The 16932-nt window shown below is 64.7% G+C and overlaps 1 protein-coding gene across 1 annotated transcript; it reads left to right on the plus strand.

Moving 5' to 3' along the window:
* The first annotated feature begins 4413 nt into the window (after nucleotides 1-4413).
* On the plus strand, nucleotides 4414-13075 carry TINAGL1 (tubulointerstitial nephritis antigen like 1). Its single transcript, XM_076357364.1, has 12 exons — nucleotides 4414-4458; nucleotides 5069-5400; nucleotides 6260-6323; nucleotides 8216-8308; nucleotides 8403-8517; nucleotides 9537-9660; nucleotides 9786-9936; nucleotides 10205-10388; nucleotides 10689-10734; nucleotides 11225-11348; nucleotides 11863-11908; nucleotides 12067-13075. Exons 2-12 carry the CDS (start codon nucleotides 5100-5102, stop codon nucleotides 12205-12207), a joined length of 1389 nt encoding a protein of 462 aa, XP_076213479.1. The 5' UTR covers nucleotides 4414-4458; nucleotides 5069-5099; the 3' UTR covers nucleotides 12208-13075.
* The last annotated feature ends 3857 nt before the right edge of the window (nucleotides 13076-16932 follow it).

Raw genomic sequence — 16932 nt, forward strand, 5'->3', positions numbered from 1 at the left:
ATGCTCCCAAGGGCAATATATATATAGGAGAGAGATATATATATATATATTTATGCAATAATGTCTTAATATGCAACACCCTCGGGAAGAGCAACCCGTGGGGACATAGGCAATAAGCAACCCCCCCTACCAGCACACAGGGCTGGATCCTGCTACCCGTGGGGGCCCGCCTGGGTGCCCCAGGGGCTCGGGACTGGGTGACAAATCACCACCTGAGGGTGGCCCTGGGGCCATGGGGCTGGGCAGGGGTTGCAGAGGAGGGAGGGATGGAGGGACAGACGATGGGGACAGTGGTCCCCAAGGAGCATCCCTCCCTCTCGTGTCCCAGCCCCTGCTCTTGCTTAGAGGACTCCTTTCCTGCTGGGTCCTGTGGTGCTCAGTTTGTCCCTCCCCATGTCCCCGGCCCCTCCGTGGCTCGGGGACCACAGGCTGGGCCTGGGGGGGTGACTACCCGATGGGGACAGAGAGGGACCATGCCTCCTTGCATGCTGCTTGCGGCAGAGCCATGGCAGCTCCTGCGCTGCCCCACTCCCCTTTGCTGCCCTGACCCCAGTCCTGGGGCCAGTTTCCAGTCCCGCAGTGCTGGGCTGAGCCAGGCTGGAAACGATCGTGGTAGTGCCAAAGTTTGCCAAGCTGGGGGTCCCAGGGGTCTCGGTGCTCTGTGGGGATCAGCAGTGACACCTGCGTAGCCGTGGTGCCGGGATCTGACCTGGGCTGGGGAGGACTCACCGATCTCGCTGCCGGCATGGCCCCTCTCTGGGCTTCGGACCGTGGGATTTGCACCCTCCCCCTTCCCAAGCCCCCCTGTGCCTCTGCTCCCGGCAGCGGGGACCCTTCCCCTGCTTCTTTTTCTTGCCTTGTTAGTGCATGTGGCCAGTGCGGGCCGTGCCAGAGCCACTCGCAGCCTCCCCCCTGCTCCTGCACCACCCCGGCCTCCTCTCCTCGCCCCGGGGGTGCCCGTGCCCCCAACCGGGCCGTGGGGCAACGGTGTTACGGGGGCACGAGGGGACGGCCGGGTGCCGTGGGTGGGCAGGCGGTGGGTTGGTGCGTGGGTGCCCAGCCGTGGGGCGAGGGTGCATGCGAGAGCTTTGCCCGCAGCCGCACGCAGGAACTAACTCGTAGGACCCTCCCCAAGGCTGGCTGGTCCCCGCAGACCTCCCCAGCCAGCGGTAGTTACCTCACTTGATTAACTTATTAACTTATTTGTTTCATTAAAATTTGGAGTAGAGGCTGCCTGCCTGCCTGCTGTCTCTCTCCCGGCTCTCCCGAGAGGTGGCACTCCAGCCCTGCCGCCGAGTGCCGCGGCTGGAGGACCCAGGCGTCCGGCCAGGGGACCCAGGCGTCCGGCCACCTCCCTGCCCCCCCCTCCCAGGCTCCTCTCGAACCATAGTTGCCCCCCCAACGTGGGAGCAGGGTCCCAGCTCTGGCTCGATCGCCCTCCCCGGCTCCATGGTGCCGTGCGCCTGGGGGCTGGAGGCCTGATGCCGCTGCAGAGGGGCCCGTACCCTGCGTTTAGAGCCCGGGGCTGGCAGGGAGGGTCGCTGTCCCGGGAAGGGCCGTGCCCCATCTGCCTCTTTAGAAGTGTCACGGTGTGTCCCCAAGCGGGGGTGACGCTGCGATGGCCCCGGGGCCATCACAGGGAAGGCAGGGGTGTGAGCTCCCTTCCCCAGGAGACCACAACCCCTCGAGGGACGGCAAAGCCTTCGCCCCAGCCCCGTGTGCTGGCACCCCATGGGGATGATGTGTCCCCCAGCCTGCAAATGTCGGGGGGGCAAGGGTGGCCCCTTTCCACGCTGCCCTGCCCCAGCACTGGCTGGGGAGGAAGCTGGGGCTCGCCACAGGTCGGTCCCCGCCTTTCCTGGCTGCCTCTCGCCAACAAACCCATTCCTGGCTCGTCCCAGAGCACTGGGCTGCGCTGAGCACCGCGGGGGCCAGCACCTCCCTGCCCCAGCTGCACCGGCCCCGCTGCCCCCGGAGCTGCCCCGGCCTGCTGGGACAGGGGTCTCGGGATGACTCCGGTCCCCTGGCCCTACCGAGCATCTGGCCTGCAGGGCATGACCCCTGGGGAGCCTTGGCCACCCCCGGTGCCGCGCACATCCGGCTCACATGCAGCCCCGGGGCTGCTTTGAAGCAGAAGCTTTGAAGGGGGAGCCAGGACGCGGCAGCACTCGGAAAGCCCCGTGTGAGCAAGCTGTGCCGGGGCAGCACTGCACCGGCCTCTGCCCGGCTCCCCCGGCCGGCTGGGTGGCTTTCTGGGGTGGGTTTGGAGGGATGCGTCTCTGCAACAGCGGGGTCTTCACCCTGCCGTGGGGTTGTGCATCACCGGGGGTGCTCACCCTGCACCCCACGGGGATGACAGCGCTGTGCAATGGGTGCAGCTCAGCAGAGCCCATGTGTGTGTCCCTGCCGTGCAAGGGGGGCAGCTGGGGACGACCCACCTGGGTCTGGGCTCTTTGCAGGACTCCATGCGGTGGGGCCCAGGGGCACTGGGACCTTCTCCCTCCCCCAGAGCAGCTGCAGGCAGTGGCGGTGAGGGCAGGGCAGGCGTGCGTGCCAGCCCGCGGCACTCGGCTCTGCTTCCTGTGGCCACGTGGGCCCAAGGTGCCCCGGCTGGACTTTGCCCCGCTCCACCTTGGCTCCCCCATGTGTGCGAGAGGCCGCCACTCCCCAGAGCGGGGACAGGCCTGGACGGCGGGCACACGCAGGGGGGGAAAATGCCAGCATCAGAGGGACGCAGCGAGCCGTGACCCCGCAGTGCCGGCTCACCGCATCCCGCCGAGAGCGACACTTGGCACGCTGAGCACAGCTGCAGGAAGGGGGTGAGGGGGGGGGGTGCTTGCAAGCGCTTGGGCTGTTGCCACTCCCGCCTCTACACACAAGCCCTTATCGGCCGGGGGGGGCCGGGGTCTGCAACGGGAACGGGAAGGGGCCAGCTTTGCCGGCAGCGTCCCACGGCATCCTCAGCCGCTGCCAGGGATCTGCCTGGCAGGAGCACAAGGACCGGGAGCAGAAGCTGGGGATGTCCTTTTCACCAGTGGCTTTGCTTTGTCCCCTGAGGGTCTTGAGGAATTCGTGACTCACTCTGGATTCCTGTCAGTCCAGTCATGGAGAAAGTACGTGTGGTTGGAGACAGTTGGACTCCGGGCCGGACCCAGTTCCTTCCTGAGGCGCTCAGCAGCCCTCCAGCTCAGCGCGCTCTGCCCAAGGCCGTGCTTGCAGGAAAAGGCCCTTCCAAGAGTGCTGGCGTGGGGGTCCCGGTGGGTGGGGCTCTTACAAGACCCTGGTTTGGGCACCCAGAACGCCCTGGGGTCCCTGGGAGCAAGGCAGCCCTCACGCCCAGTGGGATACAGTGCTCCCTGCCCATGGGCACCGGGGTGCAAGCACACCCTGACTGGCTGCAGCGTCCTCCCCACAGGCTGCAGCCGGGAGCCGGGAGCCCTCCAGCCCATGGCCCCGGGCTCAGCCCCTGCCCTGGCTCCCGCGGCCACCCAGGGAACCCCGCTCCCTCCTGCCACCCATGGTGCCTCCCGTCCTGGCTGCCATGAGGCATCTTCAAGGGTCGCTGTCCCGGGAAGGGCCGTGCCCCATCTGCCTCTTTAGAAGTGTCACGGTGTGTCCCCAAGCGGGGGTGACGCTGAGATGGCCCCGGGGCCATCACAGGGAAGGCGGGGGTGTGAGCCCCCTTCCCCAGGAGACCACAACCCCTCGAGGGACGGTGGTCCAGGAGATGCTCCTCGCGGGCCAGAGGCAAGCAGGAGCCCCCAGGGCAGGCAGCTGAAGCCCTACAGTGAGTACTGGTGCTGCAGAGGGAACCAGAGCCTGCAGGGCGGCCAAGACCCCCCTCCCCGGGTCCTGAGCACCTGGCTGGATGCTGGCGCTGGCAGTGGGGACACGGGCCTGACTCCATGTGATGGTGGCTCCGTGTCGTGGGCTGTGATGGGATGTCCCTGTCTCGCTTGCATCCAGCTGCCCACACTGCAGCCAGGGTGCTGGGATGGGGGAGTCACGCAGCCCCCCTTCTCCTCTCCTTTCCTCTCCTCATCTCCCTACACCCTGCCCCGGGCAGCAGTGGGGAACCCCCTGGATGGAGCGGGGGGGGGTGCTGGCAGAGCTGCCGGGACCCCCCAGTTTGTGAAGGCACGGGGTGGGGGGCACGGGGAGCAGGAGCCGGAGCCGGGGAGACCCCCGGCCCCGCGGGGGAGGGAGGTGCCACCGGGGACCCCGGCTGGGGGGCGTCGGGGCCGCGGTTCTCCCGCCCGCCCCGACGGGAGCCCTGGGCCCGACCCCCGCCCCGTCCCGCTCCGCTCCGCTCCGCCCGGGGAGGGGCAGCGCGGCCCGGCCGGATCGCGGCTGCCCCCGGCGCCTCCCCGCGCCCCCCCGGCCGGGGCGCGGCTATAAGGAGCGGCGGGGCCGGAGGAGGTGCTCGGCGGCGGCGGCGCGGAGCGGCGGGCGCGGCAGGTACGGGGCGGGGAGGGACGGGCGGGGGTCGTGCCCCGTGGGTTCCCCGTGGGTTTCCCGGACCGGTCCCCCCCTCCCCTTCTCCCCCGGTCCCCAGCGCCCCCCCCAGCCCCGCGGGCTGAGACCTGGGAGCTCATCGCACTCCCCGCGCCTCCGCGGCGGCGGGGACCGGGGCCAGGGCTGGGGCTGGGGCTGGGACCGGGGCCGGGGCGGGGGCCCGGGCAGCACCCCTGGGGGTCCCCGTCTCGCTGCGGTTTTGCTTCTGGAGCAGGGGAGTGAGCTGTGGGTGGGCACGGGGCCCCCCGTCCGCCCGGGGAGTGAGCACCCAGGGGGGAGCCGGTGTTTTGGGTCATCGCGCTGCGGCTGCGGGTCCCCGGAGCCAGGATGGTCACAAGGGGAGTTAAGAAACCTGAAGATTTTGAGCGTCCCGGCAGAAGGCAGGGAGGGGGCGAGGTGCCCCGGGACGGGGCTCGGCGTGCGGCGTGCTGGGTGCTGGCCAGGGTGGGCGACCCAGCGGGACGGGGCTGGCGTAGGCTGCGGAGCTGCCCTGTGCCCACAGGACCTCCGGCCCCGGGCTGCCCCCCGCCCGCTCACTGCCCTCCCTCTGCAGCGGCTGCAGGTCTGGGGACATTGCCGACAACATGCGCCTGCTGCAGGCCCTGCTCTGCCTCTGGCTGCTGGCCGAGGTGGCCCTGGCTTCCCGGGTGCGCACCCGCCGGGAGCTGGCCCCCGGCTTGTACGAGCACGGGGTCTACGATGCTGGCGGGTCCTACTGCCAGCAAGGGGACGTCTGCTGTCACGGCCGCGACGACGGCTGCACCGTGCCCTACCATGACACCCTCTGCTACTGCGACCTCTTCTGCAACCGCACCATCTCCGACTGCTGCCCTGACTTCTGGGAGTACTGCCTGGGCATCCCGGCCCCCTTCCCCAAAGCCCCAGGTGAGGCAGCCCCCAGCCCGGCCAGGCAGGGGTCCGTGGGTGCCAGGGGCCAGCCCTGGGGTGCCCGACATGCTGTGTGATGCCGCTGGTGCCCCTCTGGATAATGGATACAGCCGTACGCGGCACCCCACAGCCCTGCCCTCGCTGCAGAGCCACTCCAGACCCCTCGGAGCTGCAGAAACTCGTGCAAAGTGGCTGGGCTGGGGCTGGGCTCCCAAAAACAGGGCTGGGAGCAGCCCGCAGCCCCGCAGCCCATCCCCTGCGCCTCCCCACGGACAGGGCTGCGGGGGACAGGAGGGCAGAGGGGGAACTCCAGCGGCGCGTACCTGTGGGGCAGAGCAGGGGTGGATGGTGCTCCATCCTGGCTTCCCCGGTCATGTCTGGGGCAGGCGGATGCTGGCCCTGACTCAACCCGCCCAGCAGCTGGGGCGGGCAGGGCAGACGGGGGCAAGCGGGGGGCACGGGCAGCCCCCGCCGCGCAGCACAAGGCTCTCTAAGAAGTCCCTGCAGAGCGGAGCCAGCTCCCGGGTACAACTGGCCCTTTTATCCTGGTCCTGCCAGCCTGTGCATGCAAGGCCGGCTCTGCTCAGCAGCCCCACGCGCAGCCCCACGGTTAACCCTCCCGGCGCCGAGCCAGCCCTGCTCCCACCCTGCGCTGTGGGGCACAAGCTGGTCCCCATCGTGCCCTGGCTGGATGGGAATGCAGCTCTGGAAGTGCCGAGCTCCAGCCAGGCACCTGCCTGGCTTTAAGGACCACATTTATTTTCCCCTTTGTATTTACCCCCTGGGGCCATGGGGGTGCTGGCGGGACCCCAGATGCAACCGGGCGCTCACCGGGGCTCTTCCCTCTCCCATCCAGGCTGTGCCCGTGCCGGCCGCGGCTACCCCACTGGAGCCACATACCGGGAGAACTGCAACCTATGGTGAGTGCCTCCGCGCTTCCTGTGCCATGCGGGCAGCGCCGGCGCGGCGCCGGCACACTGCCTGCCGGCATCGGAAAGGCATCGGGGGGCCTGCAAGCGGCAGGGCTGCCCGCAGCCGGCTCAGCGGGAACGGGAGCACAGGGCCCGAGCTGGGTGGCGGAGGCCGGTGCCAAATGCCTTTGCTCTGGCATATTTGGAGCAGAGAGCCCGGGGCCTTGAGCCGCGCCCAAGTTTCAGCACATGCCTTTGTGGGAGCCGCTTGCTCCACCGCGTTAGCGCATGGCCGGGCTGGCTGCCGGCTGCCGACGCGGGCCCGGCACTGCTGGGTTTTTTCTGGCCGTGCTGGTCCAAGCCCAGCTTGCCCAAGCCTGACGGGACGTGTCTGCAGCTGGCAGTTGCCGCGGCTCCATGCCAGGCGGCCAGAGTCCATCCCTGCCACCTGCTTGGGTGCAAGCAGCCCGTCTGTGCTGCACGCCAGGAGCTTGCTGTTTGCATTAGCGAGCAGCGTGGGGTTTATCTGGAAACGGCTGCGGTGGTATTAATGGCATCCCTGAGGTGGGGGATAGGGGAACCTGCGGGCACAGATCTGCCCACAGACAAGGAGCAAACGCAGCGGGGCTGGCTGGATCGCAACGATGCGACAGATAAGGGAAATCATAGGCTCTGTCTGGAGCGTGTGCAAGGGCATGAGCACGTGTGTGTGCACGTGTGTGCAGGCATGTGCACTGGAGCTGGAGGTGAAAAGCCAGCCCGACCCCTCTCCGAAGCCCCAGTGCTGCCCGGCATTTCTCCGGAACTGTGGCACAGAGGCATGCGGGGCTGGAGGATGTCCCCGAGCTCTGGGGAAGGTTGAGGTCCCCAAGCCGTGCACTTGGATGACTGGTCCCTGCTGCTGGGAAAGCATGCCTTCCCCAACAGCATTGGCCCTTGGGGGCTGAGGCTCTTCTGCCAAAACCCTCTTCCCCCACACTTGGCGCCTGGAGAGCAGCAATTCCTGCAGTGCTTCACCCCAGACCTTGTCCCTACCCGGCTCCTGCGGGGCCTGGGGGGGTTGGCAGGGGGCGATCGCAATGCCTGGGTGAAGCAGAGGGGGCTGCTGCGGGCACCCAGCTGGCTGCACCCTGAGGTGCTTGTGGGAGTCCCCGAGGAGTTAACAGCCAGCTGCGGGGTCACCAGCGCAGCACCGGGAGCACTCAGGGGTGGGTGCCTGGGGTGCAGGTGCCGCCGGCAGGATTGGGGCCGGGCTGGCAGGACACGGCTCTGGCCTCGCATGGCTCCTTAAAAGGGAAGAGTGTGCCGGGAGCTTGGCTGGCAGGCAGGAGGGAGCATGCCAAGCATTGCTCGCCGTGCAGGGGGGAGCACAGGCCAGGGCTCCCCAGGGGGACCTGGACCCGGCACATCCTCCCCAGCCACCCCCTGCCCCGGGTCTCCCCGTGGGTGCTGCAGGGCTCCCAGCTAACCTGGCCAGAGTGGCTTGGTGGCTTGCCCCGGAGGGGGACAGCCAGCCCCGAATCCCTCCCTGGGCTGGCTTCCAAGCCCCGCTCTGAAGTCTGCAGGCCTGGCTGCTTTTCAGCTGATTTTCTGTCCCATGCTCTGTCTGCCCTTTGGGCTCCTGCAGGGACCGGGGCCGGGGCGGGGGGGACAGCCCCCAGGGCCATGCAGAGGGCTGCCCGCCGGCTCCTGGCCCAGCTTCACCCTGTCCTGAGGTGCCAAGCTGCGGTGCAACCCCCAGACCCCGGTGCAGAAGCAGCCCCAGCCCCACGCTGGCTGCCCATGACAGCAGGGGGTCCCCAGCTGGGGGTGGGCAGCACCTGCCCGGGGTCCCCCCGGTCACCCCAGGGACACCATTCCTCCCCGGCTGACTGTCCCCTCCGGTGCCGTTCCCCCTGCAGCACTTGCGGCCCCAGCGGGCAGTGGCAGTGCGAGGACCACGCCTGCCTGATGGACGGGGAGCTGATTGATGCCGTCAACAGGGGCAATTACGGGTAAGAACGGGGCACCGGGAGGATGGGGAAGGGATGCTTTGCTCCTCGGTGCTTTTTGGGGCGCCCCTGACCCGTGCCCCTTCCTGCTGCACAGCTGGAGAGCTGCCAACTACAGCCAGTTTTGGGGCATGACGCTGGAGGACGGGATCCGGCACCGCCTGGGCACCTTCCGGCCCTCTCCCACCGTCATGAACATGAATGAGATGCACGTGAGTCACCCCCTCCCCAGATGCAAGGGGAAACTGAGGCAACGCTGAGGGTTGAGCCTGCCTGTCCCATGGCTTCACCCAATGCTTCACCATCCCCTCGGCTAGCGATGTCCCCACAGTGTCCCCGACCCCGGAAGGGGCCGTGCCGGGTGGGTGCCGCGGGCAGACCTTGTGTTTGGAGACAGCAGCTCAGCAAATTCCCCCTGACAATCCCCGGGCTGCCGGTGTTGTTTTTTCCCCCACTCCTCCGTGCCGATTTCCCATCGGAAAGCCGGCCCCACAGCTGCTGAGTCGGCAGAGCCAGCTGCACCAGCGCTTTGCAAGCGGGGTGCCTCTGCCTGCCCCCGGGCTGCACCCGAAACTGGCCCCCCATTCGGGGTGGGCAGTGGCTGGGGGTCCCGTGGGTGCTGGTGGGGAGCGAGCGATGTGCACGCCCAGCGCCGTGGCCTTGACTCCCGGTGAGGTTTAATTTTAGAGGCGCTTCCTGCACTGGGATAAGCTGGGTGTCGCGGCCGCGTCCAGGAAGGCTGAGCTGTGTGCGGCTGGGGCGGGGGCACTGTTCTCCCCCCCCCCCCCCCCCCGCGAAGCGGAAAGGCTGGACGTGAGTCAGCGGCCGGGCGAGAGCAGGCCGGAGGCCACAATGAGGGGCTCGAGGCATCCGGTGCTGTGCACTTGCGGCCGGGCAGTGCCGCCCTTGCTGGCATCCAAGACTGGGCACTTGGTGCTGTCATTGCCTAAGGAACTGCTGGGGCTGAGGAGCCCAAATTTAGGGAAGGTTGAGGGATCCGGCTCCTCTGGGACAAGGGGGCACCCAAATCCTGGTCACATTCAGCCAGGGCTACGGGTGTCCCCGTCCCGAGGGGCCCTGCAGCGGGGCTGGGGGATGCTAACGCTGGCTGGGGACCATGGCTCCGAGGATGCCCCGGGAGCTGCTGGGGATGGGCTGCTGCGGGCGGGGGGAAGGAGCTGAGGGTCCCTGTGCAGTGAGCACCCCTCATACCTCAGCTCTGCCTCCTCAGATGAACATGGACTCCAACGAGGTGCTGCCCCGCCACTTTGATGCAGCCGCGAAGTGGCCTGGGATGATCCATGAGCCCCTGGACCAGGGCAACTGCGCCGGTTCCTGGGCCTTCTCCACGGCGGGTGAGATGGGACGGGCCAGGATGGGGTGGCCACTGGGGACAGGGACTAAACCTGCTGCTGCAGGGCTGGGGAGCGGGGCAGGAGGGAGAGCAGCCACCACTCCCTGACTCCCTGCTCGCTCCCAGCCGTCGCCTCGGACCGCATCTCCATCCACTCCATGGGACACATGACGCCCTCCCTGTCGCCCCAAAACCTCCTGTCCTGCGACACCCGCAACCAGCGGGGCTGCAGTGGGGGTCGGCTGGACGGCGCCTGGTGGTACCTCCGCAGGCGAGGGTGAGTGGGGACGGGACAGGGGGGGGGCAGAGGCTGCCCCGGTGCTGGGGTGGGATAAGGGGGTTCGAGGTTGGGGTTACCCAGGGAGAGCCCGGGATCGGCGCCCCCAGTGCCCCATGCGCATCCTGTCCCCAGGGCTGTCCCTTGGGCAGGTGGGGACCGTGGGCTGCCAGCCCAGGTGGGATGGAGAGTGGGGTTTTGGGGAGGGGGTTTTGGGGATGGAGCGGGGTGGTCGTTCCCCTCCCCATGTCCTTGTCCCTCTGCCCAGGGTGGTGACGGACGAGTGCTACCCCTTCACCAGCCAGGAGAGCCAGCCGGTGGCACAGCCCTGCATGATGCACAGCCGCTCCACGGGCAGGGGCAAGCGGCAGGCGACGGCGCGCTGCCCCAACCCCCAGACCCACGCCAACGAGATCTACCAGTCCACCCCCGCCTACCGCCTCTCCTCCAGCGTGAGTGCCCGCGGGACGGGGCCGGGACGGGCAGGGCCGCCAGCGTGGGCGAAGCAGGAGCCGTTTGGTGTGGGGAGCGGGAAGGGGCTTGGCTCGGGGTGGTTTGCCTGAGAAAGCCAAGTTTGGAAATGAAGCTGGGAAAAACCTGCCACGGAACCCCCAGGGGAGCTGCTCCTCCACCTGGCATCTCCACAACACCCACCCGTGGGTGCTGAAACGGCCTCTGGCTGCATCCCCGGGGGGCGGGGAGGGCAGTGCCGGGGGTCCTGGCCCCGGTACCACCCGGCTCTGTGCTTGCAGGAGAAGGAGATCATGAAGGAGCTGCTGGAGAACGGCCCTGTGCAAGGTAGGGAGCCAGCATGGGCACCCCACCCGCATACCCCGAAGCTGGGTGCTGCAATGGCCGGGGGTGTGAGGTGGGTGGGGGAAGCTGCCCTGCCTGCGGCCGGGGGCCGGTGTGGGAACCGGGACCCCCCACCTCGGCTGCTCTCCCTGCTTAATGTTTAGCCGCATGCCCGGGCAGCGCCGTGCTCTCGCCAGCCCCAGGGTGCCCGTCACGCTGCCCACACCAGCGGGCACTTGTTGCTCATTAACTCCTGAGATTTAATCTCCGTCTCGGCAGTCGGTTTTGTTTTACTTTATTTTTTTTAATCCTCCTCCGAGTCTTGTCACATCGCCTGGGGGAGGATCTGGCTGCCACCTTCCCCCTCCTGGGTGATGCCCCATGTCCCCGGTGCCCGTATCCTCTGCTGTGGGGGTCGAGGAGCCCCAGGAGCTCTGCACCCCGTCCCCTGGGGCATGGCCGGCATCCCCAGACCCTCTCCCCCTGCCCGCAGCCATCCTGGAGGTGCACGAGGATTTCTTCATGTACAAGAGTGGGATCTATCGGCACACGCCGGTGGCTGAGGGGAAGGGGCCGAAGCACCAGAGACACGGGACCCACTCGGTCAAAATCACCGGGTAAGTGGGGGGTGGCGTGGGGGGCTCAGGGGGGCTCAGGGGGTGTGGAGAGCCCTGCTCCGGGCGGGAGAAGCGTTTTCTTCGGGGGAGGAAAGGCGTCCCCTTCCTCTGGGCAGGGAGAGGAAGCGGGGAGGGAAGGAGGGTGCGGGGTGCGATGCAGGGGAGCCCTGCCTCGGGGCTGCAGATACAAGTGACACGAGTGCATGGTGCTCAGCCCCCCCAGTGGAGGGAGGCAGGTTGGAGGTGCAGAGCCCGAGGAGGGGAGTGGCGCTGGCTGCCCTGTGCCAGCAGCTTCCTTCCTCTTCCCCACGGCTAAATATACCTGCCTGTATTTTGGGAGCGGACATAAACACCTCGGCCTGGCCCTTGGGGAGGTGCCGGGACCAGGAAACAGGCAGGGTCAACACCGCACCCCGCTATCGCGGTGCTGGGCGGGGTGATGCCCACAGTACGGGGTGCAGCCCAAGGGGGTGCCCTGGGACTCCCGCTCACTGCCCTTGCCCTTCCAACGCAGGTGGGGAGAAGAGCAGCTGCCTGATGGCCAGACCCAAAAATACTGGGTGAGTGTTGGTGGGTGTCACGAGTTTGTTGGGGCTCAGTCATTGGGGTGGGTGGGTGCCAGTGCTGCTTTCCCATGCCCAGGTGCAATCCAGCTCGGGGAGGGGGGGGTTCAGCTGGGCCACACAGCCCTGAGTCGTGTCCCATGTCCCCTCCGCAGACCGCGGCCAACTCCTGGGGCACGGCGTGGGGCGAGGGCGGCCACTTCCGCATCGCCCGCGGCGTCAACGAGTGCGAGGTGGAGACCTTCGTGGTGGGCGTCTGGGGCCGCATCAGCATGGAGGACATGACCCATAAGTGAGCACCCCCCTGCCCACGGCCCCCCCATCACGGGGCCCCCCAGCCCCACAGATGTCCTTGTCCCCACGATGACCCTGCCCAGCACCACAGCCCCTCCGTCCCCTCCTGGAGGCACCCGTGGGGTGGGACCCCCACACAGCCCCGTGCCGCTGGGCAGGGGGATGGGACTGTCCCCTCGATCCCCATCCCCGGGGGCCATGTGCCCCCGCTGTGCTGACGCGGCGGCTGGGTGCAGTGGTGCGTGCACGGGGCATGCGGCCGGGGGTGCCCCGGGGGCCCGTCCTGTGTCCCATGGGATTTACCCACTAATCCCCCCGCCCTGGGCTCGGCTGAGCTTCAGTGGCAGCCGGGTGCTCTTCAAAGGTGGCCGCCCCCCGCCCTGGCCGGTGCTGGCGCCTTCACCGCCCTCTTCCCACTGCTCAGCGCCGGCAGGCACGTGCACGGGGCTGGGGGAGCGCTGCAGCGGGACCCCCGGTGCTCCTGCACCCCCATATCTGCCCCCCCCAGCTCCCCCTCGCCCTGGGCAGCCCTGGAACTGGTGGGGTAAAAGACCCCAGCGGTGCCCAGGGTGGTGGTCCATGCCCCCGGGGCAGGCTGGAGGAGCCCCGAGGCTGGGTGTTGCCAGCTGGGGATGAGGGTGGGGTCCCCACCATCACCCCTGCCCGTCCCTATGGTGCTATGGCTCCTGCCACCCCCCTGGGGACTGTGGGGACAGCCCCACGGTGCCCCCGTCCTGGTGGGGCCACAATCGGGGACCACGCAGCAGCACAGCCTGGGTCCCCCTGCCCTTTCACCCCCAGGGCTGTACTTTTAAGACTTTTTGTATTTATTTTGCTTTTTATTATTTGTAAATAAACTTGTTGAAGCCTCACTGCCAGGAGCGTCTGCTCCTTCCCCAGCCCTGCTCTGGGGGCAGGGCGCATGGCCCCGCTGCCCCCTGCCTGCCCCGTCCCCGGGGAGGGGGGGGGATGACCTAGCCGTGGCCCCGGGAAGGGCTGCGGGGCGAGATAAGGCCCCGCTCATTGTGCGCCTTCTGGCCCTGCCAGATCCCCGTGGCCGCGGCCAGCGCCGGCGGCCAGTGCTGGACCCGCCACGGGCATGTGCAGCCACATGGGCCACCGCAGCCAGGAGTGCCACTGCAGCCAGGCGTGCCACCACAGCTACGCAGCAGCCAGGCGTGCCACCATAGCCAGGCGTGCCACCATAGCCAGGCGTGCCAGTGCAGCCAGGCGTGCCACCGCAGCCAGGAGTGCCACCACAGCTACTCAGCAGCCAGGCATGCCACTGCAGCCAGGCGTGGCAGTGCAGCCAGGCGTGCCACCACAGCCAGGAGTGCCACCACAGCCACTCAGCAGCCAGGCGTGCCAGTGCAGCCAGGCGTGCCAGTGCAGCCAGGAGTGCCACCGCAGCCAGGAGTGCCACCACAGCTACTCAGCAGCCAGGCGTGCCACCATAGCCAGGAGTGCCAGTGCAGCCAGGCGTGCCACCACAGCCACCCCGGCCACCGCGGCGGGGCCACGGGAGGGGTGGGGAAGCTGAGCAGGCCCGTGGGGTGGGTGGTGTTGCTTTTTAAAAATTTATTTATTCCTTGCGTTTTCCTCCCTCTCCCCCCCCCCCCCTCCGGGGAGGGGGGGGCACCCACAGTGTGGAGTGGGGTGCCACCTGGTGGTGACAGCCCGCACCCGCGCACGCGCTGTTGACACCTATACAGGGTAGATACCTATATATATATATATATATATATATATATATATACACATATACATACACATATACACAGAAGGAGAGACAGGCACAGGCCGTGTGTACGTACAGACGCTGACAGCCCCCTGTGTGCGCACAGACGGTGCCGTGTTTACACCGACATACAGACTGACAGCCCTGTGGCTGTCGACGCACAGGTGTCGCAGTTTAGGTACATACATACCCCCCCCAACAGGCAGCATTGCATAGGCACCTGTAGTCACACACAGGCACGCGCACACACACACACACTCTCTCTCCTTGTGTATGCGCATGCAGACACCCCGTGTATGTACATACAGCTGTACACAGACACCCCGCTCTGTGTGTATGTGCACACACAGACACTGCTGTTCTTATACACACACACACACACACACACACACACACACACACACAGGCTGAGCGAGCCCACTGTTTATACACATACACACTAACAGACACAGCGGTCTGTGTGTGTGTGTGCGCGCGCACACATACACGTCTAAACAGCAGTGTCTGTTGGGGGTGTATATATATTATATATATATATACACATACACTTTTTTTTTTAATACGCACACACACACACACAGAGAGAGCACTGTCCTTTAGTGTGTATCTATTATAAACAGCTCTGTGTGTGTGTGTGTGTGTGTGTGTGTGTGGCATATAGTAGAAATAGCAGTGTGTGTCTGTCTCTGTGTATATGTGTGTGTGTGCGCACGCGCGTGTGGTGTATATACAAAAAAACCAGCAGAGTGTGTGTGGGATAGATATAAAAACAGTGGTGTCTGTTAGAGAGTGTGTATGTGTGCGCACACACACACACACAATCAGACCACTGTTTGTTTTTTTTTTTTTTAAATGTATATGTCCCCACACATGCTGACACTGCTGTTTATACACCACCACCCCCCACTGTTCACACACAAACAGACACGGCTGTTTATAATATACGCACACACTAAAGGACACTGCTCTGTGTGTGTGTTTATTTAAAACAAAGTATATATACACCCCCCCCCAACAGGCACTGCTGTTTAGATGTGTATGTACACACACGCTAACAAAGCCTGCTGTGTGCGCAAACAGCGGTGTCTGTTAGTCTGTGTGTGTATAAAAACACAGCAGTGTCTGTCAGTGTGCGTGTGTGTGTGTGTGTGTGTGTGTGCAAACAGCGGTGTCTGTCTGTGTATATATATATATAAAAACAGCAGTGTTGGGGGGTGGGGGGTGAGGGGTGTGTGTGTATAAAAAAAAACCCCCCCACAAACACCCCCAGCAGTGTCTGTCAGCGTACGTGTGTGCGTATGTATATATAAAAGCAGCGGTGCCTGTGAGTGTATATAGATAGATGGCTAGATAGATAAACAGCAGTGTCTGTGTGTGCACATACACACAGAGCAGGGTGTCTGTGTGTAGCTGTATGTACGTACACGGGGTGTCTGCGTGTGCTTGTGTGTGTGTATATATATGTATATATAAATGTATATATGCAGTGGTGTCTGTTGGTGTGTGTATATCTATCTGTACATAAACTGTGGTGCCTGTTAGTGTCTGTGTGTCTATAGACACACACAGGGTGTCTGTACGTACGCACACGGTATCTGTTACGATGTGTGTATACCTGTATATACTGGGGGGGGGGGGGGTGTGGGGGGTGTGTGTGCGCGCACATGTGTGTGTGTGTCTACACGGGGGTGCCTGTGTCTATGTAGATAAACACGGGGTATCTGTTAGTCCGTGTGTATATACACACATTGGGGTGTCAGTAACTGTGTGTGTGCGCGTGTGCGTGCACGCGTGCGGTGCGGTGTGTGGTTACATCAGCATCAGTGTCTGTTAGTGTGTGTGTGTGTGTATACGTAGATACACAGGGGAGCCTGTTAGTGTGTGTGTGTGTGTATGTATATATACACAGGGGGCGTCTGTTACTCTGTGTCTGCATATATATACACACACATATATATATACCCTATATATATATGTAGTTATGTGTGTATACATATACATACACATATACGTACACACACAGAGGGGTGTCAGTAAGTGTGTGTGCGTGCAGTGTGGCGTTTGTGTATCTATGTATATACACAGGGTTATCTCTGTGTGTTTGTGTATTTATATATGCACAGGAGTGTCTTACTCTGTGTGTGTCTATACAGGGGTGTCTACATATACACACAGAGCAGCGTCTGCGAGTACACACACACACACACACTGACAGACTTCCCTGGGTATTATATACAGCTCTATACACACACCCCTACACACATCCTCACTCACCCCCAGCTGGGATCACAACCCCCCCCCCCCCCCCAGTCATCCCTGCTGCTGCGCAACAGCCCTGGCCAGGAGGGGTGACAGCCCGCACAGGCAGCGACAGCCACAGCGCGGGTGACAGCGCAGGAGGGGGGCCCCCCCACCGCCTCTGCTTTAAACCTCTCCGAGAGGTTGGGCAGCTCTGACTCAACAGAAGACGAAAAATATTGTTGGAACGATTAGCGATGCGCTAGGACACAAAGTCCTGCCTTCGGCTGAAGCTGAGAACACTGACATCTGGTTATGGCTTCTAAAAGCACCAGGTAAATTACTCGGCGTTTTAAATACTTTCTTTTATAAAAACTCCTTCAAATATATAATAGCAACGTGTCTCTCAAAAAGCATCTCTGAGATTTCCCATCAAGGCCAATTAAAGGATAACCACCTGGACACCACTTTAAAACCACGGGAAAGAGAACCTTTGTGTTGGTCAAATCTTTACTTGTCTCTCAGCAGAAGACCCTGGCACCTTATTTTCTGGAAGTTGACGTGAAACGTGCAGGAACCAACTTCAGGAAAGTGCATCGAGCCCTGGAAGCAGCACCCAGAGCAGGGCTGCGGGCGCAGGAGGAGGGCAAGTCCCCTCCCCGCACCCAGAGCCGCTGCTGGCCCCGCGGGGAGTGACATGGGGCAGGGCAGCGTCCCCGCGAGCTGCTCTGCAAACACAAACCGCTCGGCA

This window comes from Aptenodytes patagonicus, chromosome 21 (assembly GCF_965638725.1).
Source record: "Aptenodytes patagonicus chromosome 21, bAptPat1.pri.cur, whole genome shotgun sequence".
Classification (NCBI taxonomy): Eukaryota; Metazoa; Chordata; class Aves; order Sphenisciformes; family Spheniscidae; genus Aptenodytes; species Aptenodytes patagonicus.

Coding starts and splice junctions, on each gene's coding strand:
- TINAGL1 (XM_076357364.1), top strand. CDS start 5,100: ATGCGCCTGCTGCAGGCCCTGCTCTGCCTCTGGCTGCTGGCCGAGGTG. Junction 6,324..8,215: donor CGGGAGAACTGCAACCTATG/GTGAGTGCCTCC, acceptor TTCCCCCTGCAG/CACTTGCGGCCCCAGCGGGC. Junction 11,349..11,862: donor CACTCGGTCAAAATCACCGG/GTAAGTGGGGGG, acceptor CTTCCAACGCAG/GTGGGGAGAAGAGCAGCTGC.